General features: G+C 38.9%; 1 protein-coding gene across 1 annotated transcript in view; it reads left to right on the top strand.

Moving 5' to 3' along the window:
- The window catches only part of CDH23 (cadherin related 23), a 357384-nt gene that overhangs the window by 98332 nt on the left and 235141 nt on the right, over positions 1 to 23911 (top strand). Inside the window, exon 6 of the mRNA XM_053451249.1 lies at positions 21068 to 21262. Within this exon, the coding sequence (XP_053307224.1) occupies positions 21068 to 21262 (195 nt within the window). The remainder of the gene's footprint in view (positions 1 to 21067; positions 21263 to 23911) is intronic.

Raw genomic sequence — 23911 nt, 5'->3', positions numbered from 1 at the left:
ATTGCTAACAGCAATCACAGCAAGCACAGTCCCATCATGCCTAGGTACCAGCATTTACTTGTTGCCTGGGTATGATAGGAGTGTGATTGCTGTGTGGGCAGTGTGGACGCCAGGGCTGGCTTTGGGGTGTGCAACCTGTGATCTATGCCTGTAATTTAGGGGGTTTTAAATATACCTTTTAATGACGTGTTTTTATGTGAATTCCAATTGATCTATACCTGCAAAGCTGGGTTTTTGCGTTATTCTGTAGATCCATATCTATATATTTCCATACATTATTTATGTATACCTGCAAATACAGTGTTTGTATGTCTTATTCAGTTGATTAATACCTGCAATGCTGTTTCCATGTATTTTTTTGATCTATACCTGCAGTGCTACGTTTCATATACTATTGTATGCCTGCAAATACAGGATTTGTATGTCTGATTCTGTTTATTTGATATATACCTCCAGTGCTGAGATCACAAGTGAATTTCAGTTGATCTATACGTGCAAAGCTTGGTTTGTGTGTTAATGTGTTGATCTATACCTGCTATCGGCAACTGGGGCTAATATTAATAAATATGGGCAGCAGGGGCATCAATACACAAGGGGCAAAAACACTAAGGGGGGTATAAACAACAATGCAGTGTGAAAAATCCATCCTGATGTAGACGTCTGTGACATAGATTGTGTCCTGCTGTTTGTGTGTTTTTGGTTATCAGTGTAGCAGAGCCTGTCCTCGGGTGTGTGTATAGGTGTTGGTGTGGCAGAGCCTGTCCTGGTGTGTGTGTTTGGTTGTCAGTGTGGCAGAGCCTGTCCTAGGGTGTGTGTTTGGGTGTCAGTGTGGCAGAGCCTGTCCTAGGGTGTGTGTTTGGGTGTCAGTGTGTCAGAGCCTGTCCTGGTGTGTGTGTGTTTGGATGTGGGTGTGGCAGAGCCTGTCCTGATGTGTGTGGGTGTCTGTGTGGCAGAGCCTGTCCTGGTGTGTGTGTGTGTGTTTGGTTGTCGGTGTGGCAGAGCCTGTCCTGATGTGTGTGTCTGGGTGTTGGTGTGACAGAGCCTGTGTTGGTGTGTGTGTTTGGTCATCTGTTTCCTGGCACTTAACTTACAGTAGGAATGATTTAATTTATATTTATCCAGAGATAAAATGCCCTCCTGAAGTTGTAGTGACTTCAGGGGACAAAATGTTCAAGGCCCTGAAATCATTTAGTGGAAAAGTTATTTATTGTGTTATAATATTTATTTCAAGGATTAGTCGCACTCAATTGTGGCTTCAGGCTTCCCATGTTGAATGATCAAGTATTATTTTAGCCCAATAACAAAAGTATAATTCCATAGCACATTACTTTTGGAAATTATGAATGCCCCCCCAGTTTGACTGTGGTATCTTGTGTGCCCCCCCAATATATTGTTTCGCCACTGCCTCTACCTCCGTCTCGGTGCCGCCATTTCATGCTGAGCGCCCTAATATGACGTTATATTTCGGCGCTCAGCAGTGAAGCAGCGGGCACCAGCCAGCGGCTTTTAAACGCTGTCTTTTTTTTTTTTTGCTGCGGAGGAGAGAGAGGGACGCCTAGCAACGGCTTGGCGCCCCTCGTTCTCCCCCGCATTAAAAAAAAAAAAGACAGCGTTTAAAAGCCGCTCGCTGGTGCCCGCTGCTTCACTGCTGAGCGCCAAAATATGACGTCATATTACGGCGCTCAGCAGTGAAGCAGCAGGCACCGCAGCAGTGCAGGAAGACAGAAGACTCCCGTCGCTGGACCTCAAGGTGAAGGAACTACAAAGGGGGAGAGGAAGAGGGTAGTAGGGAAAGGGGAGGGAAAGGGGTTAGAAAGTGACAAGGGAGGGAGAGGGAGTAGTAAAGAGTGTGAATTAATGTGTGGAAGTTTGGACAGGGGCACAATTTCAGTGCTTGCCATAGGCGCTATTTTTACTAGATACACCTCTGGTCTGCACCCAAGTGATTCAATGGGGTCGGTAGAAAAAGCAACTTCTTCCGAGATAAGCAATAGGATTCCCTTTAGTTCTTACCAATGAAGATTAAAACACAGTTCTGCTGGCAAATAAGGAAAGTCCCTGTTAGCTAGCACAGTTAACTGGTTTAAAAATAAACATTGCAAAGTTTGTAAAAAAAACTTTAATGTTGGGAACTGTTTTCTTTTCTTATAATATGTGAATAGACACAAGGTCTATGTCAGGACCGGGGTCCGTTACCTACCTCGCGGCGGGAGTCGTCGTCGCGGGGAGCGGATCCCGGGCGTCAGATGCCTCGCGGCGCGATCGCCCGTCCGCGGGGCAGGCCGTATCCCCGGCCTCGATTCCGCCGCGTACCGCGCTTAGCCAAAGCGCGCGCTTTCCTCGTGGCGGGGGGGCGTGGTTACACCCCGGAGGCGAGAGATGGACAGAGGGAAGATGCTAATCAGGAAGGGAGGGGGAGGAGCTTGCCTCCCGCTCCCATACTCATTGCCATGCCCATGAGAGATGATCAGGTGTGCAGGGGCGGAGACCGGGCCTACTCTGAAGGGAATCAGGTGTGCAGAGGAGGAGATCAGGTATGCTTTGAAGGGGATCAGGTGTGCAGGGGAGGAGACCAGGTCTACTCTGAAGGGGATCAGGTGTGCAGGGGAGGAGACCAGGTCTACTCTGAAGGAGATCAGGTGTGCAAGGGAGGAGACCAGGTCTACTCTGAAGGGGATCAGGTGTGCAGGGGAGGAGACCAGGTTTGCTCTGAGGGGGATCAGGTGCGCAAGGGAGGGATCTCCAATCAGAAACACTATAAAGACCCTGCAAATCCTACACTAGTTGCTTGCTAGTTGAGCCGTGTTCCTTGTGGATACCCTACGACCTTCTGCTTGAAGATTTTGGATGTTCCCTGCTTGACTTTCTGGTGATTGAACTTTGGCTACCCTTTATTGGATTCCTCTACCTGCCTTTGCCCCTTTAATTGGAACTGCGCCTCCGGCTTTGAGAACTGTGCTGCTTACCTGTTGAACCTGGAATTGTTTGCTAGACTACGGTACTGTGCTTGGTGTCTTTTGAACTGTGTGTTTAAATCTACCTTATTCATTAAAGCCTTTTGGTTACCTGATCCTGCGCTACGCTCCGTCTCTGGTTCTGACAGTCTAACAAGGGAGCTGTGAGGTAGTCAACCCTATAATATGTATAGGACAAGATGGTTGGTAGTTTGCTTGCTGTTTGGCTGGGATTGCTTCCTGGGTCAAAGGTTGAATGTCATATTCACCAAAGGATTCATGGACATTGCCGAAACCATGTGTGAACTGGAGTACAGGCTGTTAATTTGTCTTTGGTGAAAACCACTAACTATTACTCAAGGAGGTTATTTTGTACCTGTGGATAGGCTACATCTACCACAATTGTCCACCACTCTGACCTGCCAGCAACCAGACTTGCTGAATAAACATTAGTGAATGAAATCAGTGAAAGAACTTTTCAACTTTGGTGCTTAGACACTGCCAGGATTGTTGACTTCACATGATGTTTTGCCCACAATCGACACATGAAGGCATAATACTGTTCAACCTTGTGATGTCACCGGTTGTTTTACCCACCAAACACTTAATCTTCACATGTACTGTGATTGGCAATAATTAGGTGCTTGGTTGTTTTGTTTACCTTGGTAAATTATGAACTGCAACTATATATAAAGAAATAAATTAGAAGGCTAATCAAGTAGTGTGAACAAGGTGGATTACCCTAGTGAAGGAGGACAAGGGCATCTTAGTTAAAATATGACCTCAGGTAATTTAGTTAAAACATGTCAATAAGAGCTGAAGATGCATTATTTCCTTAAGGTGTCTGGCAAACTTGATAAAACAGATCACAACCATCAGAATAATGAGATGAATATTTAGTACTAAGATTTATAATTTTGAGATAATATTGGGCAGAAGAAAACTATACTTATCACCCTATTACTTCCATTTATTTATACCTTCAAACCGTAGTTTGGTCCTTTGTGACCGTTAGGGCCTATTGATTATGGACTTCTTGTTTGAAATGTTTTTTTTTTAAACTTTCTTTGCGTTGCCTGATTTGTCACAACGTCCTAACTATATATAATTTTTACTTAGATGGATTATGTTTAAAATGAAAAAAGTAAAAAAAAATACTACCTTGATTTCCCTTGTTGGTTAAATTCACAAAAGACATGGGGGAATGGGACCAATATTGCATTTCATGGCTCAGAAAAATCCAAGCAATGAAACGTTCTATAAAGATATTTTATTACTTCCACAAATTGCCTGTTCCTGATGGTTTTATTAAGAAACACAATGTCATAAAAATTAAGGACTTTTTATATAGCTTACATGCAAGCATTTAGAAGATTTCTAAAACAGGATAGAATATATGTTTTTTTTTTCATTTTAAAAACCAGATAATGATTGATCCGCCTATGCTGATATACAGAGGCATACCTAGAGTATTTGGCACCCGGGGCCGATCCTGTATGTGGCACCCCCCTACACAGACACAAGAAAAATTAATCTTAGCAAGAATATTTGTTTCACAAATGTGTAAACAGTATGTCAACTGGAAAAAAAATAGGAATCTGAAAATATAAGTTATTAAATTATAAACACTGGTGTAACTACAGGGGTCGCAGCAGCTTCCCCCGCCCCCTTAGGTACACTACTGCTCATATGAGGAGTTATAATTTATTGGGCATTAGAGGCATGTATACCTTTGGTTCTGCCTTCAACCTTACCCAGGGCAGTGCCCCCTTCCCTCTCTACAGCCACCATACTCACTACAGTGTGCAGGGATAAAATGTCAACTCCCAGTGCTCTAGCGGCAGATCGGGTGCTGCAGCCTGCGGCCAGTGGCCGGATATGCTCAGTCACTGCACATATCCAGCCGTCACCTGCACTTACGTCATCAGACTACCACTGGCCTTCATGTGCCAGGGCCACCTTACTATCCCCAGTCTGGCCTTGCTGGGCATACTTGAGAAGCTGCACAGTTTAACCTTTGGATAGTTCCTTCTGGTTCTCAACACTCTCAAGTGTTTTGAGCAGTAGTAATTCTTATATTTAGGATACGTGCTTGAACATAGATCAGTACTATAATGCTTAAAGTAAGCTTTTCCCCAGTGGCATAGGAGCAGTGACCTTTAATTTTAAATTGGTGTGCCGGAGCCACAAGCAATGTTGAGGCACATTGTTCCCATGCTTAAGCAAAGTACCGAATCGATTCAGCCGCAAACAGGGTAGCGATGGGCAATGTAGGTTTTAGTAACACATTGAAAGGGCTGAATTCGTCCATTATTCGTCCATTTTTCTATCATACATTTTCTGGCTCATAAATCCATTTTAGTTTTTAGTTAGTTCCAAGCTTTAAAAGAGAAAAATAGGAAAACTTGGTGAAAAGAGAATATTTTGTTATAACTAAATGACCATATTTTTTGGCAAAACAATTTCTTTTTAACACGCAACAAAAGAAAATTTTGATAAAGAACTCTATTGAAGACCGACACAAGATTATCCCACTTAGATTCACACAAGGGAATCCCTATTGTGAAGTTTGCATGGTAGGACTCAAGGCCATTAATGTCATTGTTTTAAATGCACCCTCTACAATAATGACCTTCGTTTTAAAATCTGTTCTTTTGACATTTTTTTTCTAAAGAAGTACAATTATTAGCAAGTTCATAAAAAGTTACTAAATGCTAACCACATTGCTAACAGAGCAGGCACAAATGTATTGTCAGAGTTATGTGGGTTCAATTAGCAGCTTATATAAAGATAGAAATGGCATACACCGCTGGTTCTGTCAGTACCTCCATTTCCACAATGTCTGTTTTTTTTCATTCAGTAAATTAGCAGTCAATCAAATTTTACATTTTATTTTTGTAATATTATTCTCGCATTTATTTTAGCCAAAGGCAGTGACAAAGAAACAAGATCAATTCATAGCACAAAGGGGCTTTTTTCTCTCTTTTGTGCAGGCTCTAAGTTGGCAGTCATAAGAAATTCCAGCATAAGGTGATAACCTATCTGTTGGGTTATTGCCCCCCCACCGTAGCTTGCCAAAGGGGTGAATCCACATGATGGCCTTGCTGTTATGGTTTGCTTTACGGGAATTCATAAATAATACAATAATAAGATACTCTGACAGAGAAATCAATGATTTCAACTAATGTTTACAAAATTAGTTTCTTGAGGCACGATGGTGTATTACAGGCGAGAATCAATACCCACTAATACAAGTGTATTTACAAAAGGTTCTGAATGTCATTATTTAAAAAAACAACAATGAAAAAAACTACATTTCTCAGATCATAGGATTGATCAGGCTTCTCTGCTACTAAGTCATATCTATGGCTGTAGGTCCAACGGAATGAAGTTATGTCCTAGGACCCTGCCCCCTTTGTGACAAATTTCTCAATAGACCCAAGGTGGAATAATCTGTTTTTTTTTAAGACTAATTTATACAGATTTTTTTTAAAACACAATGTGGTCAGATATAATGCAATGGGGCTTTCTAGAATAGGGTAGAAGGATAAGATTTTGGTTGCAAGAGGGAGAATTGTCATATCTTATTGTGTTTACATGGTTGATGCTGGCAAGCCAGTCGGTGGTGCCAATGTCAATGAGCACGATGACCTCTATGCGAGTCTAGCTTGACTTACTGCATAAGGAGAGTCACATTGAACATATCCCTATAGATGCAAGTAAGGATTTGGAGCAGGCTCGCACGACGAAAAGTCGTGGAATTTGTTAAAATAGCATCTTATACAATCTACATTAACTAATTTGTTGGCGTGCAACACATTTCAGAATCACTGTAGCATAACATAACCTAAGTCTGTAAATGTCCAGAAGAGTGCTGTATTACATTTTAGTCGTGTGGAAATTTTGTTCTGTAAATAATGAGTTTTGCTCTTAGCATTTGCTAGCATTTCTCAGACTGGCTCGGTGGTACACCCTTTGGGCTGGTTCAGCACTCCACAAAGGTCTGCTAAATTGCAAATTCAGTCATGTTAAGCAGAAGTTTAGTTAGAATTAACATTGACCTTTTCAAAAACTCCGGAAGGTGTTTAAATGTGGCACTTGTACAGCAGCGTTATGTGACATGAATGTCAAAGCACCACCTACTGGTAATAGTGGTCACTGCAACTATATAAGCATGGTTAATAGCCTCCAACAGCATTACAGATAATCTGAAAAGTACTGCTTTACACTAAATATTCTGTTAGTTCAATAATATCTGTTTAATGGGAAGTCCTGAGTTGTTTTCCAGAGTCTTCTAACCCCTGCTTAACACTTGGCTGGCTGCTCCATGTTGCCCGTCATCCAGCCTCCAAGACATACTTATTGAACCACCTCAAATCATGGGTGCTAGTATGATGCAAGGTATACAATGTTTATTTCTTCTGGATGCAAAGGGAAAATCCAGAGAAAGAATCAGCCATCAACATACCTAGTCCAGGGATATCATGATACTATTTATCCAATTGTAAATAAGCTTTATTGCATAATAATTCCTGGTAGTGAGAGGACAGAAAGACAACCGCCTGTTGGGTTTCGTGTCCCAAACAGATATTTGTAGAAGTCATACAAGCTAGGTTGCAAAGTTTTTTTTTGAATATAGGAGGGGTTTCAAGAGCTAAGTAGGGTAAATAAGTATATATTTTTTCGTGTCCGCTTTGGCAGGTAGTAGAATAGTTCATAAGCAGATAGAGTGAGATTTAGCAAAAGATATATTAGGCAGATACCTGGAACGTTTTGAGGGGTAGTGGCCTACTGAGTGTGACTCTGTTTTGCTCCCTGTAGAACACATAATAGTACTGAAACTACTTTATTAAATAATAATTATATCTTAATTATTTTAAGTTATTCAGACGGATGTTTTCCAGATCTGTCGTCATATTTTTTCTCAACTAAAGGAATAGCCAGAACATTTCAAGTAAATCATCCTCTGCTTCCATGAGCCATTAGTGCATTGGAATTTGGAAAACCCCCTTTGGACTCAAATATTTCTTTCTGTGCAATTGTTTAGCGCTAAGCAACAAATATCTTGGGGTAAGGCAGTCATTTATAATAAGTAACATGGTAGTAAGAGTGGCAGGTCTTTCATTTAACACAACAGAATATGAGGTACATTTTTTAAAAAAATACTTAAAAATACTTAAAATATATACGAAAACAAATATTATATCGTATATTGGTTTAAGAATTGTAACTGGAGGTAACCTGGAATGTGATCGTTCCATTTAAAACTTACAACCCACTATAAAACTCACTATTTTTTTCATAATAGGTGCGGTTCAGGTTAATGTCTGCATATTTCACTATGGATATCTTGGGATATTATAGGTTTGTCTAGATCACCATTAATAAGTTATCATTTCTTATTGCTTAGTCCTATTAGTCCTATGAAAATAACTGCTTAAAATACCAAAGTGAATAAATGTTATAGTGCGTGTTTGAGATTCTTTAAAATAACATCATATATTAATCTAAAATAACCTGTTTCTGTACTTATGATGCCTGCTGATGATAATTTCACATCTTGTACTGGACCATCTATTTTGATTTGAAATGTCACCTTGATGTCTGCAGCCCCTTCCTAGTGCATCAGCAAGCAGACACATTAAAGCGCGGCAAGGGAGTTTAAGGCGCACTCAAATGAGATAGAAGAAAGTGGGTTTTCATTTAATTGTAGAAGAATATTTTACATTTTTTAGCTAAAGAAAACAAGCGGCGATTCTGGCCAAACTTGGCCCTTGTAACGTTTTCTTTATATTTAAGAGAAATAGAAAAATAAAGGTTTAAAGGACAACAAGAGTCATAAAAATAAATTTCACATTAAAGTTGTTCTTATTAGGATCTATTTTGCAAGTATGGGAAAAGCTTGTTGAGAATGTTTTTAACAAAAATAAAAGCCATATAGGGTTTATTTTTGAAAACTGCTGCACGTCTAATAAGAAAATAAATAATAAGCACGTCAAAATATTCTTTTAGAAGAATTTTATCACCTGCATAAACAGCGAAATGGCGTTACACATGGTACATGTTTTGGTAATAAAAGCTACCTCTGGCATAGTTGCTGCCCATGAGACTGTTGAAGTGTAACAATTTTCTACAGAATGATGCAAAGACTAAATAATACATGACAGAACTAATATGAACAATAGTAATTCTCATTTCAGAGTTCATTGTGTCCTCAGTCTTGGCAGTTTGAGTGGATTAGCTATAAAAATGATTTAGTTCATTTATGCAGTAAGAAGTTGACATGCACTTAAAACCGTTTATCTGCTTTCTCTGTACAAGGTAGATGCCATCAGTCCAGAGTGAAATGGGCAAAGAAGTATTAATGATAACCAGGGCTACAAAGCCATTAGCCAATCATTTTCTTGCTCATAGCAGCACTAGATTGAACAGCACTTTGGTTTCATTTTGCTGATTGACAGAGGTAGAATGCTGGAGGTTTGTATTCACCGGTTAAAGTAATTATTCAGTCACTGGCATTTGTGTCTTCACCTACTTAGGAGTGTATTCTATAAGAGTTGTTGGATATTATGTAATAAATTAACCTACAAATAAGAATCAACAATGTAAAAGCCTTAGAATGTACAATAATCAGCCCTAATCTGAGAAAAAGAGAGAGATTATGTTTAGGCTTTACTTACTGTTTTTAGGTATAATTTATTTTTCGTGCAGCAGACTGGTAGGTAATGACTCTAAGCACTGTCTGTTACAAGATGACTGCACTGGGCATCTGTTTTGCTCACATAAAGATCGCAAAGGCCCCTTGGGGTCATAGAGCATTCCTACAGTGGCTTAGTGGTGGTAACATAGAAAAATTGTATATACCTGATGAATTCATATTTAAGCAGAGGTGCTCAAACACCTTCTCAGATTTGACTGTGGCCGCTCTGGAGAGCGATTACAGACACCACTGTGAGAGACTTTGCCACTCGCAAGATGGCGGCTCATGCTTTAAAAAAATAACCAAGTTGCCAAAGTTTCCAAGAGGGTCTCTCCAGACCCTCCTGAGAACTCTTGCAGGCTGAAGTTAGTGGAGCCCAGCTTTCTACTCGCAATGTGATTAGTAAAATATTTTAAAAAATAATTAAAAAAATATGGAAAAAAGTAAAACATATCTAGAAAAAAATGTGGTAACATTTAAAAATAATTATGCAGTAATGTCACCATCAGGGGAACCATCCAGTTTCAGCAAAATGTAAAACAAAAATACAAAAATAAAATAAAGTTTATTGTAATGAGCAAGTGCTTAAATTAGCACTGTAACCTCTTATTTGCGCTGGTGGTAAAATGATTGCAAGGAAAGGGTTAAAATACTACCATCTGAAATACCCTGGGGTACATATATAGTTTGATGGGGAAAAATTGAATTAGTCAGCTTCGAAGATGGCCCACTTAGGACATGGGGGCAGTAGGACCAGGTTAAAAAATGCACACTTTCCAAATCTGGCATTTTACCTCCCAAACAACCCAACAAACCCATGCATGAGGGGTATGTTGCTGAACACATATTGGGGTGTTTTTTGACAGTGAGCTGTACATCCATACCTGAAGTATTATAATGTGTTATAAAAAACACAAAATAAATTACTACCACAGAGCTTGACAAATGCTGGTAGTAGAATTGGTGCATGGAAAGGGTTAACATTCCCTCTGGTTTCTGGTTTTCAAAAATATATGGTTTGATGGGGTAATTGAATTGTCGGCTTCAAGCATACCCAAAATATGACGTGGGGCAGAATGACCAGATTTGGAAAAAGATGGTTTTGAAATAGCAAAACGCTACTTGTTATATATTGCCAAATAACTTTCATAAAAAAGCAAAAAAACATTGAGTATTTCTAATCTCAGGACAGAAAGTAGAATCTGTTTAGCAGGTTTTTTTATTAGCTTTTTAGATGAGTAAAAGATTTTTTCAAATAAAAGTGAGAAAAAAGTGTTTTTTTCCAATCTTTCTCCTTTTTATTTTTTTTTTGTTTAATCAACATTTATTATGTCAATTAAAGAAAATAATCCACAAGTGAGGAAAAAGAACAAAAAATGGTGGAGGTACATTCTCAAACCACATTGAATGTTAATGATTTCCTGTAGGCATAAGATTATTGCTTCTTTATAGGAAAGAAGTAATGCCGCAAAAACATTAGAACATCCATAGAATAGGTCTCAAAAATCCACTTTCAAAGTACACACCTTCTCATTACCTTTGCTTACCTAATAATCGTTACTTACTGTGACAGAGACCTGTACTCAGACTGAGTAACTTCGCCATAGAAATCTTCCTTGCCATGAATGCTCAGTTCCTCAAGGGGTAATCCTCTGTAATTCTCCCTCCAAGCACTAGTGGAGACCTAGTGTAGGGGTAAAACAGAACTGTCTTTATTGAGGACAGCACAGATATTTATACACAAAACATAATAGGTTTAGGGGGATAATCCCATCAATTTCCAGGCAGCCCAGTGCCTCCATACAGTTCTATGGCCAGCAATGCCCACCTGACAAAGAGTCACTATTTTGGGGGTGATCTCAAGGAAGTGGTGTCAGTCCTGGGGTACCAATGGAGAGCTCAGGCTCCGAGGATCTTATGGTCCAAAAAGCGACTTGATCCAATGTCAGGACCCTGAGCGACAGCGTCAGAAACTTCCCAGAGAATAGTCCATGTGGTAGCCAAGCCAGAGTTCTATAGCTGTGGCTGGGTAAACCTTGGTCATAAAGATTGGTAATACAACCAGGATTCCCAGAAGAGCTCCCTCTCTGTAACCACCACGAGTGTTGCCCACCACAAGCTTAATGTAATCTCAAAAGATCGATGTGCTGGGATAAAGGGTGTCCATAGCCACACAGTTCCAATTGTTGGCAGGCATCGCCATGGCTTCTAGCTGGCGTACAGTTCCATGAATTTGCTGCTAGGTCCAGGTAAGGCACATTGAGCACTTCCCAGCTTGAGGAGCCCCCGTAGCCGGCTAGTTCATGGGAATCTGGTTAGGGCAGACCAGACGGGATTTCCCGTTCACCTTGTGCCCCACAATGAGCACTTAGACAGAGGAGACTGGGCAGGCAGGTACGGACTCACCCCAGGAATACACCAAACTCAAACATACCCCCATGTGTCTTCAGCCTCAGGGGGTTACAGTGACACTTACCTCAGTGCCATCTAAACATATGGGCACACTGGGCAGTTGCATAAGGACCCAGAATTCTGGGGGCCCTGTGGTGAATCACATTGCTGCCATCAAAGTGATTTTTGGCTTTACAAGTTCAACTAGTCAGATATTTTAACTTGAATATCACCATTATCCCATAAAACTAGTAATTCCACTGGTTGATTTTATTGAAATATGGATATCATACTGATATAGTTAACAGGCACTTTGAAATCCAATCCAGCTGAGCTGTTAAGAGCACAGTTATAGACACATAAAATCAATCAGTGGGGATTTTAAAGCTCATTCAAATTGGCAAATTGAAATTCAAACGTTTTAAAACTGGGAATTCACAAATGGGAACCTGGATGCATGAAGCCGCTTAATGAAAGATAAGGTTATGATAAGCTACTCTGTTTAATTGTGCTGGTTCTAATTTGGTCTGGTCCTGGGAAGAAACAAGAACTGTTAAGTTCAGTATTTTGTAATGGGGAAGTGCCAAACGTTGGCCATGAATGGAAGAATAATTTCATTGTATAAAGGACCACCTTAAAACAGATGATGTTTTGAAGCTTTTTGCCAGTTTACTGTAGCAGTAATCTTCCTTACTGAACTGAAGTACAACGCAGAGCCCTTTATTTCCCCAGTTACCTCCCTCCCAAGGGCCTAACTCACATGTCAAGAAAGTATGTAGGCAAGAAGTCTCATAGTTTTCCCTTATTCATTGGGACAAGTGGGACAAAAAGCTAGGAAAGGGCCAACGTTACAAAAGCTTAGAGGTTAGATCAGGAATAGAGGATTAAGTGTGGATGGCTGAATGAAAATTGCGGCAGGTTAGTAGACTGTATGTGAAAAAAGTGGATAGTAGGGTAAAAGGGCTGAAAAGAGGGATAGAGGAAGAATAAATTGAGGGAAGAGACAGGTATGTGAGAGGTGTAATGAAAAACAAAGTAAAGCATACAGTAGAACGCTGATAAAGAGAAAGGAGAACTGAGGATGAGAGAAAAGTAAAGAGATACTGGAGTTGAGTGATTAGTGGAGTAAATGAGGGAGATTACAGCTACTATCTCCATATCGGATACCTAATTTAACACAAGTGAAATATTGGTTCTTTCTGTAGACAGAATTGTACATATGACAGAGATTGATTTAGCAGATTGAAATTCTAATTATGTGTGATTACCATTTAAAGAGTTCCCATAGCTACAAATTGGTTTTGCTTTCCTTGTTAAAACATTGGTGAAATTCATTTGTATTAATATGTATATGTCACTGGAACGCCTATACAAATTGCCTTGGAATAAGGCATTAATTAATGTGCCATTAAAATAAAGTGTCACCCAATTAATATCAAGCTTGAGGTGCTATAACACACTGCCATCAGAGAGCTGCTCATAGCTCTATGTATGTGTATTGAACATAATGAATTCATTTAAGCTTCTGGGGATTCTGGGCTTCAGACAAACCATTCTAGTTCTTCATGTTTTTCTGTGGTATCTGTTGGTATCTGTGGCATTTAAATATTTATGAAATACAGGAGGTACCACAGTGTTGCAGTCTGCATTAAAACTTGAGTGAAAAGATGTATGGCTGTAGTTAAATGTTATATATATAGCTGTATATCTATAGATATATAGATACACCGATGAGCCATAACATTATGACCACTGACAGGTGAAGCAAATAACACTGATCATGTTGTTATCATGGCACCTGCCAGTAGGTGGGACCCCAGTCAAGGTGCCCATGTAGACCCCTGTCCACTCCCGAAAGCGCCTACTTGGGCACATGAGCATAAGAACCACAGAGCAATGGAAAAAGGTGGTTTGGTCTGGTGAATGACATTTTCTTTTACATCACATGGATAGTCGAGTGTGGATGCATTCCTTACCTGGAGAACACATGGCACCAGGATGCACTATGAGAAGAAGACAAGCTGGCAGAGGCAGTGTGATGCTTTGGACAAATATTCTGCTGGGAAACCTTGGATCCTGCCATTCATGTGGATGTTACTTTGGCACGTACCACCATCTAAGCATTGTTGCAGACCATGCACACTCTTTTGTGGACACAGTATTCCATGATGGCATTTGGCCTCTTTAGCAGGATAATGCACCCTAGTTCTAGAATGGTTTAAGGAACACAACAACGAGTTCAAGGTGTTGACATGGCCTCCAAATTCCCCAGAATTAAGCATCTGTGGGATGTGCTGGACAAACAAGTCTCCACCTCGCAACTTATAGAACTTAAAGGATCTGCTGCTAACATCCTGGTGCCCCAGATGTGTTGTGTTCTTAACTGATTTAAACAATACAAAACACAGGTAATATACGACGTCTAAGCAGGATAGCAGTAAATGAGTTCACCCTTATATCCCTTATGTAGAGGCATTTGCATTTTACCATAGGGCTTAAGATGTTAGGAAAACCTGTTACTACAGACCCCAGCGAGTTTCCACAGGAAAGGTACAGCATTTTTATGTTAGACCTGTGCACTGAATCAAGTTCCGGATTTGAATCCCCTTTGAAATAAAATGGTATTTATCTCAAGGGTTTAGAAATAGACCCCATATGCATTGTTTCAGAGATCTAAAAAACTGCAAAACAGTTGTTAAAAAAGTTTTATTGTAGGGGACAGATCTGGTCTAATTCCCTTGTGGCTTTGGGGTCCCTGTGATGAAAGAGCTAATATACCAGCTCCTAATACATTATTAACTTTAAAAAGTTTTGTAGAATGAAACAGTTTTGCTCCTTCTCTACAAATGCTACTTTGATGAGAGATTTATTGGCAGCATTTCACACTGAACTATTTAAACAATTTATAGCTCACATGACTTCTTGTGAAACATCCACAATGACAACAGTAACAATAACTTCAAATCTATCAACAGTAAATGTCAGTGTGTAGTTTGTACAGAACATCTAAGTAGGAAAAATGTTATTTCATGATATTTTTTCAGTGGTTGTGTTAAAGGGATATGTGCGGCACAGTCAACAGGCAGCTGAGAGGCTCAGGAGCTGGAACCCCACCACAGAGCTAATAGTTGACTTTGAATATGGAAATTGAGTGAAAAGCTTGTGTTTTAGCAAGTCGGGATACATTTCATCTGTGTCAGAGTTCCAGGGTCTGACCTGTGGTGCTTAAGAGCATAAACAGTTTCCTTTCTTGATCAGCATTTATGTCCTTGCTATCAGATCATAGCACATGATATCCCCTGATTATGACTTATCTTTATTTTTGTTTGGTTTTTTCCTTATCTTATTTCTCTGACTCTCAAAGACTAACAGAGAAATTGCCCATCAAAGACCCGGTGAAATATTTTTTTTTCAGGCAAGGGCAGACCAGCATACCAGAAGAAACACTTTTTAGAATATTTAATGGATAAATGTCAATGCCACAAATTATAGTCAATACTTGCATCTAATATTGGAATATGAATCATAAGTACAGCTCAAGCAGTCAGCAAATTTGCCTTTGCTTATGTCATGAGCATGACAATAAAAATAGACAATAAACAAACCAGACAAAGTGCAATTAACTGACTCCAACACTAATAATTTTGTTAATTGTGTATTTGCTTGCCTGTGGACTGTACTTGTACTTGATTGTCACATGTGTGTTGCTGATTAATGATCAAATGATAATTATTTTTGAAGGCTGTCCGTTACAAAAAATCAGGATGGCTCAGAACAGGAGTGAAAAAATCTATAGATGCCATTTCAACACATTCGCCCCACGTGTATTAGCATATATTTCCATTTAACAAAATATTCTTTATATCCAGAATATATACTCATTGCTCAAGAGCGCATGAATGGCACAAAATTGCTGTGACAATACTAAAAGCGAGTTGATCTCCAGGAAAATCACAGGAGAGGAGAAGGGCAGGAAAGGCCTTTTCTCATAATGTATATTCTTCCCTATCTGTCTCTCTGCCACACACTGAAATTGCAGATGAATTTCCAAAAATATTTTCCAGCAGCATGCATTAAAGATGTATCTCATCATAGGGAAGATCGTTCTTAGTTTCTTTACACTGAGTGACCTATTATGGGGATCACGTCCTGTCCTTGTGCTTCTGAATCTAGCCAGGCTGGGTGGTTTTTATCGTCAGTCAACTTCTATGTTCTGTGTGTCTATTACCAGGGCAGGATTGGGGATGACCCAGGCATCACTTTAAAGATATCAACCAACAAATCATGGCCCTACACTATCTTAATATGTGCGGCTGCATGTAACTTTTTTTATATGAGTCCACACATATCCGGATCGAGTAAGTGCTAGTAGCCAGCATTGCACCTAGCATTTGCCTGATGTGCCAGTCCAAGCCTGTCTATGGCTCAAGTTCACAGCAACAAATTATTTATTTCCTTCCTGCCTTATGGTTATGGTTAGATTTGGTTTTATAGACAATACTAATAAAATTGTTAGGTTTACAAATTAAGGTTGAGGTCCTAGGTTGTAGGCATTAACTCAGTAGGGTGGCTGCCGAGGATGTGGTTGATTGTGTGCCATCCTTTTGTGGATTCGAGTTACAGCATAGCTGCTTTTGGTGCAATGTAATGATAAAGTTGATTCATTCAATTAAACAGACATCTGGTAAAAAAAAGTGTTAATTGCATTCCTAAAGATGTCTCCAACTTTACATGATAGAAAAGTTAGATTTTGCTAACCATACTTGGTAGAGCACATTGCCATTTTGTATGACTCTCTGTAAAGTTGAATTTAGATTAGACCAGCTGACAGCCTCTAGTTTGGTGAAAATCCTGGATTCCCAAGACATTATTGAAACAAGTGCACTGACAATTTAGCCCTTACCATACACTGACCACTTTTCAGTCCTTTCTCTGACACACTGGATGTTAAGAGAAAGGACTGTAAAGTAAAGACATTAGTCTTGCTGTAAAGAGTTAAATTTTAATTCATAATTGGTCTTTTCTTATATTGAGAAGATGCATATGCCTATCTGATGCATGTATAAACTCCCTCACTGTATTAACTTCTACCACTTCTGCTGTGAGGCTGTATAAGCATCCAGAGATGGGGTCTCCAGAGCTATAAACAGCCCTCTAGGTGAGATCTGTAGAGCGGCATAACCACCTCCTTCTTTCTACTACTAATGGCTCTTGAAGGGTGTGTTGCAGGGATTTCAAAGAAATTACCAGGCTAAATTACCAGTCCAGATGAAAATCTGTAATGTCAATATAAGCCAGTCTATAGCTTGTCAGTACTGGGCAGTGTAGGTTAAGCCTGCATGCCCTTTCCACAGGAACCACTACAAAGTAGATTCCACGTTTTGACATGACTAAAGAGATTGAGGGTCCGAAGCTAATCATTTTAAAAAGAAATGCTGTACCAGTATATGTGGCAGACAGCTTCTTTAAATTCCAGCTACCTCTAAACTCAAGTTCAATTTACCTCTGTCCTTATTTTAATCCATTGGACAGTGTAAAATGTACAAATACTCTTCTCTCCATCCTTTGATTGATCACCCGTAACCCAAGCACTTGGTTACACGTACGCATCTCTTAAGATCCAAATCATTTCCCTAAACGTTGCACATTTGTATGTCCATAGTTTGTCAAGTTCCATTCCATAGAAGAATCCTCAGAGATGTCCATTTGGGATTATTTAATTTAAATTGTTTAACAAGATTTCAGATTAGCATATGAGCAGAAGCTTTGCCGTTGACTCAGTACATCTTCAGATTATGACATTCTAGTACTAAATAATTCTGGTACTAAATGAGCCTGACCACATTCCGTGCATTAGCATGTCCCCTTTTTATGTCACTGCCTTTTTATTCAGTGACCTTCAAGCAGCTGTTTGGCCAGATTGCCTGTCACTTTTTGCACGTTATATGCATTGTTGCTGCACATATGTATTTGCATTCTAATCATTTTACTGCTTGAAAAGAGGAATTTGCTCACTGTCAGCTTCACAAGGTCTGCAGTTTTCTAAGGAAGGCCTGTCATTTGAACTCTGAAGGTGAGCACATAGGAGAGTTAGAAAATGTTAAGTCATTTGTCACCCAATAGTCCTATTAGGAATATGCTATGGTAATCTAATTGGTAGGGGTATGTGAATGGTGGGGAGTTAGAATTCCAATCAGCTTTTAACTGATAAACTCCAATGCCCCTAATGTAACAATACATAAAAACCTTTATATAAACGTTCCGTGCATCATGACTTTGTTCCAGAAGGGCCAATATTAATATTGTATCTTATTTGCATTATTGCTATTAATTTTAAGTGATGTATAGTTTACAAAAAAAATTTTTATGACATAATTTAAATTAAAGAGGCAGATAATCCAGCCAGTAGTATAGCCAAGTTAGGCCCACTTCAGATCGGACTGGTTCGCTGAGCCAGGCTTGCTTGCTGTTTTAAAGAAATTCCTCTGGTTGCGCAGAAAAACCTCAAATACAAAAGGTGAGGAGGTGTCTGTCTTGTGTTCTTGTATCAGGCGTAACGTGTCCAAGGGTATCTTGCCCAAACCAGAATTCAGTGGGCCCACATTAAACTTAACTTAGATGGTAGGAACAATGAAGAACACTGAGAACAAGCCATCCGTGTAAAATTAAATGTGAATATCTTTTAAATCTAGATAGGTATGTTTTCAGTCCGGTGTGGGACGTACGCATTTTCATGGTGAATGCGCATTTTTGGCCCAATCCCATTGATGGTCTTCTCTCAAGTTCTGCCTTGTTCATTGAGCAAAGTAGATTTTACAAAAGGCTAATTTTGCTAATTTTCCTATGCTGTGTTATTTTACGCGATCATTGCAGAATCATTTAGTTTCTAGTGAGTAATCCAAAAAGCCGGTGGGCTCAACTGAAATCAGAGAGCTTTTATCTTCTGCTAGTGCTCTCTCTAGTCCTGATTTTGATAGCATGAAGAATCAATGTCTTATTAACTTTGCTGGACTGGATGTTTGTGGAACACAGCAGTAACCCACAATCTGATGTCTCCATTAGCCATTTTAACAGCTGAGCCGATCTGCTTGAGGGCTGAAGAGCCCTTACAATCAATAATGACTGTGCCTCTGCAAGTATTAGCTATTTATAGGCTTGGTCAAGAAATGCATTCGTTTTTTTAGGCAGGGGACCTTATATGTGTTGAGGGTATGCAAGAGACTATGTATGAAAAGGCAACTTTAAAGTTCAGAAATGCTAGTGTCTGCCACATAGACTATAGTGCATCAATTAAATCCTGAGCTTTTAACAGATCTTTTGGAAATATCTCTATTAATTTATCTTGGTGACAACTACGAAAAGTATTTTTTTCTCAGCTTGAAAATGAATGTAATGAAATATTCATGAATACCGGACCTCAGGCTAGTTGAATACAAATGTATCTAGGGCAATTGGGAAACATTTATTTATTACAAAGACAAGTATACTTAGTTTTGTCTTATGATGGGCGGTAAACATTTCCCCCATTCATTGATATAAAGTCCACAAATTGTGGTTGCTTAAAGATGGCTAAATCATCAATAAAAATGATTCTTACGGAAGCATCTGAAGATATGTTCATTGTATGTATAGGTAACACAAAAGACTAAAATGACCACAAAAAATCAGAACTCATATCCATTGTATAATTTGGTAAATGTCGTACTTTCATGGTTTAGCACCAGTTCATTCCCAAAATCCAACTGTAATTATAATCTGCAGGTTGATCTGATTTATTGAGGCACCGTGAGTTATTGTATTATTTAATGTATTACTTTACTATTAACATTTTACTTTATAAAATAAAATAAAAACATTGACAATCAGACTTGTCCTTCTGCTGCTCTCCATGTTACCGAATACTCTTATGTGCAGTATTCAATCTCGTGGCCTCAAATGTAAGAGCTGCTGAATCTAAATATTATTTATTATTATTATCTTTTATTTATTAAGCCCCAACAAATTTACAATTTGTCAACAAATATAAATTAATACATACAACACATACAGACACATCAGAGAGGCACTAACAGAGAACCAGTCCTTATAAAATTACTTTAATTTGTATTTTTTTCTCTCTATACTTTTCTGTAATGCTTTTTACACATTTAAATATTTCCTAGGATATAGCAGTTAGATTATATAGTATTACATAATTATATGGTATGAACTATATGCAACTGCATGCTTGTGTTATCTCGTATGTGCTGAAAATGTAATTTTAAAAAAAATTATTTAATGTGCTTGAATTATTAATCAAGTAAACGTAACAAATGCTGTTACATAACAAAGTCTAATACTGCAAAGTAGCAAATGCTTTGAAGTCGGGTTGGTGACTAAAAGGGACTTAAACCTAGGCTGAAGGGACGGGATCAGACAGCGTCAACCAAAGAGTCCCAGACCATTTGTTACCCGCGTCATTCCATATGGCTGTGAGCTTTTCAATCTTTACAGTCCCCCTAATCTTACATTTAATGTCTTCTCCATCAACATCTTACCCATGGCAGATATACAGTATTACTACTAGAGGCAGTTTTTCAAAAGGATGTCCATGATTATTGAGTTCCAAAACAAGAGTTAATTGATGTGTATACTGTCTGCTTACATGGTTTATCATAGGCACTTCCACCATCTATGGTGTAGACTTGTTTTGCCAGTCTCTGAAACACAGGTGGGAAGAGGTCTCATAAGTTGGATGGCCTCTGTAAGACATAAAGTGCCAATGAAGTGTTTTTTAAGGTTTTCTTTTGATTAATGCATCCATGAACACTTACATTCTGCTTTAAGATAAGAACAGTTTTATCAGTCTTCCAGTGTTTAGCATAAGCATCTCAAACAATAAATTTGCTGTGAGAAAAGACTTTTAAAGTATCTCAAATTTGTGTAGGAGTAACAGAGTCAGTTTACTTATAGTCATAAATGTAATAGGGTTGTTGATATCTTGGTGTATCATTTCACACTGTATGTGTTTTCTCTATTTCAGAATACACCCGTGGGGACACCGATTTTCATTGTGAACGCAACAGATCCTGATCAGGGTACAGGCGGCAGTGTTTTATACTCTATCCAGCCGCCTTCCAAATTTTTTACCATAGACAAGTCTCGTGGTATTGTAACCGTGATATCTGAACTAGATTATGAGGTCACTACTGCGTACCAATTACAAGTTAACGCAACGGTAAGCCACCTATCCTCTTCTGTTTTCCTGCTGGTTGTTTCCGGTACTTACAATGCCAGGTTCACAATCTAAGGACCCCCAAGCCATGAATGTTGCACCTTCGTAGCTTCAACCACAGGTTCCAACATGCCTTTAAAACGGGCAGTGCTGACACTTCACTTTAGAAAAGAATATTTAAAGAAAATATTATATGCATATACAGTTACAAGGTTGATTTATGAATGCATGAATGAATATGAGATATGTCCCATATGTTCTGGTAAGGAGCACACAGATAGTTAGATATGTTATAGGAATGCCTTTCATCTGCAACCTGTACCAGTTATGTTCTTGATATGAACCTTTTACCAAAAGGAGGCCGCGAGGGGCATTCATCCTTATTTTCTTGCAGATAACGCTTAGAAGTACTTTACTTAGATCGTAATTTTCTGAATATCGTTTTTTAATCACTTTTTTTTGTTGTTTTATTCTTTCTATAAGTATCTGCATCGTAGTTTCCTTTACTTGTGGCATTTGAGGCAGTAAAGTAACATTAGGGAGTCAACAGGGGACAACCGGCAAGCAAATTACAAGAGGTTTTGAATGTATTATTACAACTGGATAATGTACACGAACCGTGTACCAGATAGATTTTTTTACTAGGCCACTTGGCTGAAGTTGTTCCCAGGGCTGAATGTTGCCAGTCCCCACGTGAGTGGTGGTAGAAAATGATCATTGCTTTCGGTTGTTGATGACAGTGGCAATATGTTGCATAATACTTCCAGGTAAATCTAGTTTTTTAGAAGTTTGCATCGGGATTCAACAATGTTACGGGATGATCTAGTATTTAAAATACAAATCGTGGGGGTTTATTATTGCTCTTTTAAAATGCAATTATGCCATGCTATTGAAGAAAGTGCACATGAATAATACAGAACAAAAAAAAACACATGTAATAAAAAGAAACACTGAATAATGATGTGTACTTGTATAAAAATAATCTACCAGCATTTTTAACACCGAATTTACCACTAATAACTGGGAAAATCACAAATCAGAAAAAAAGACATCCAGCATGGCCATAAACAGCAAAGCCTTGGGTTATTTTGAAGATAATGTTCATGCTGGGTTATTGAATGCAGATTAAATGAGCATTAATCCCCCATAATCAGCTCTTGATACAGTCACAAACTCTTGTTAATGCTTCCTATAACACCCTTTCATTCTGTCAGTCAAAACCAGGTCCTGCATGTTTTTGCTATGAGGGATTGTGCCCTGAGTTGTTTACATGCTTGTATGCAAAGTCTTTTTTTTGTTTAAAGTAGTTTATTTGCATTTTAACATAAGAAAAAGCAACAGTTGCCGGATCCAAAGTGTTGCATCAGTACATAGCATGATACATTGACATGAATACATACCACAGCATAAACAAGACAAAACTGCGAACATTGTCATGAAATCGCAACAAGGGCACAGCAGTGATTAGTGTCATATACATCAAAGCCCGAATGGTCTCTGCTTTCGCTCAGAAAAAAAAAATAAGCATGGTAAGTAAACAACCTACTAGCAAACACTTCACATGTAGGGGAGAAGGGAGAGGGGGTAGGGAAAGAGAAGAGAAAAGAAAAGAGAGAAGAAGAGAAAGGAAAGTTAAAGACAAGTCGGAAAGCCTCCTTTGCCGGGTTATAGGTGGAGCAGTGAATGAACTGGTCTAGGACCAGGGAACGTAGAGAGCCACGGCTCCCATATAGCCTCGAACTTAGGCATGCTATCATGCAATTTGGCAGTAATCTTCTCCATATTAATGTGTATGCAAAGTCTTAACACTTAAAGTACTGTACAAGGTAATGCTAGGCTTCTGCCGATCAGAGGACAATCCCAATTCTTACTTTTTTTAGGTGGTACATCGTGAACTGAAAACAATTAGACAAGATGTAAAAAAAAAATGGAAAACCAAATTTCACATACTGTGCTTTTTTGCACAGTGTATTATGGAAAGGAATTTCCGACCCTAGTAAGGGTTGATCTAATATGGTTTACCTCAGGTAATTGTCTCAAATGACCTGAGATTAACACAGAAATGTTTACCACAAAGAATTTACATTTCCAGATTTTCTCAAAGTTTTCTGGTCGTGCTCGGGAGAAAAACTTACCAGGACAAAGATGACTTAAGCTAAATATAAAGTGTCCAATCAAACAGTAAACTGCAATTTCTGGACTTTTTTTCTCTAGAATTGTGCTTCAGAAGTGAGCCCCCAACGTAAAGTAAAACATCATGACATACTTTTGGGGAAAATTGTGCGTATTAAAGTGCATTTCTTCTCAGTGGATCAGTGATATTCTCAGAAGGGGTATATTCACTAAAGTCGAAGTTGTCAGGAGAATTTGCAGGAATCCACTGAACTTATGAATTCTGAGGGCCATTTGTTGTACGTTTCTCCTGCAAGAAGGGCTGAACAGGTCCAGTATAGTGCGGTTTAGTCAGTAAGTCCTTCTTGGAGCAGAAGGGTTGGCCCTTCATAATGTAAAAGTCCCAAATTTGAAAATTAAGTACAAGCGGATGATGTCTCTAAGTAATTTGAGCTTTGTCAAGCAGATTTTCAGTTCTGAAGCCTATCATTAAATAGCAATACAGAACACAAATTTATTGTCATTAACTGACAAAACAGC

The sequence above is a fragment of the Spea bombifrons genome, chromosome 11 (assembly GCF_027358695.1).
Source record: "Spea bombifrons isolate aSpeBom1 chromosome 11, aSpeBom1.2.pri, whole genome shotgun sequence".
NCBI classification, from domain to species: domain Eukaryota; kingdom Metazoa; phylum Chordata; class Amphibia; order Anura; family Pelobatidae; genus Spea; species Spea bombifrons.
This window is presented reverse-complemented; position numbering and strand designations above follow the sequence as displayed.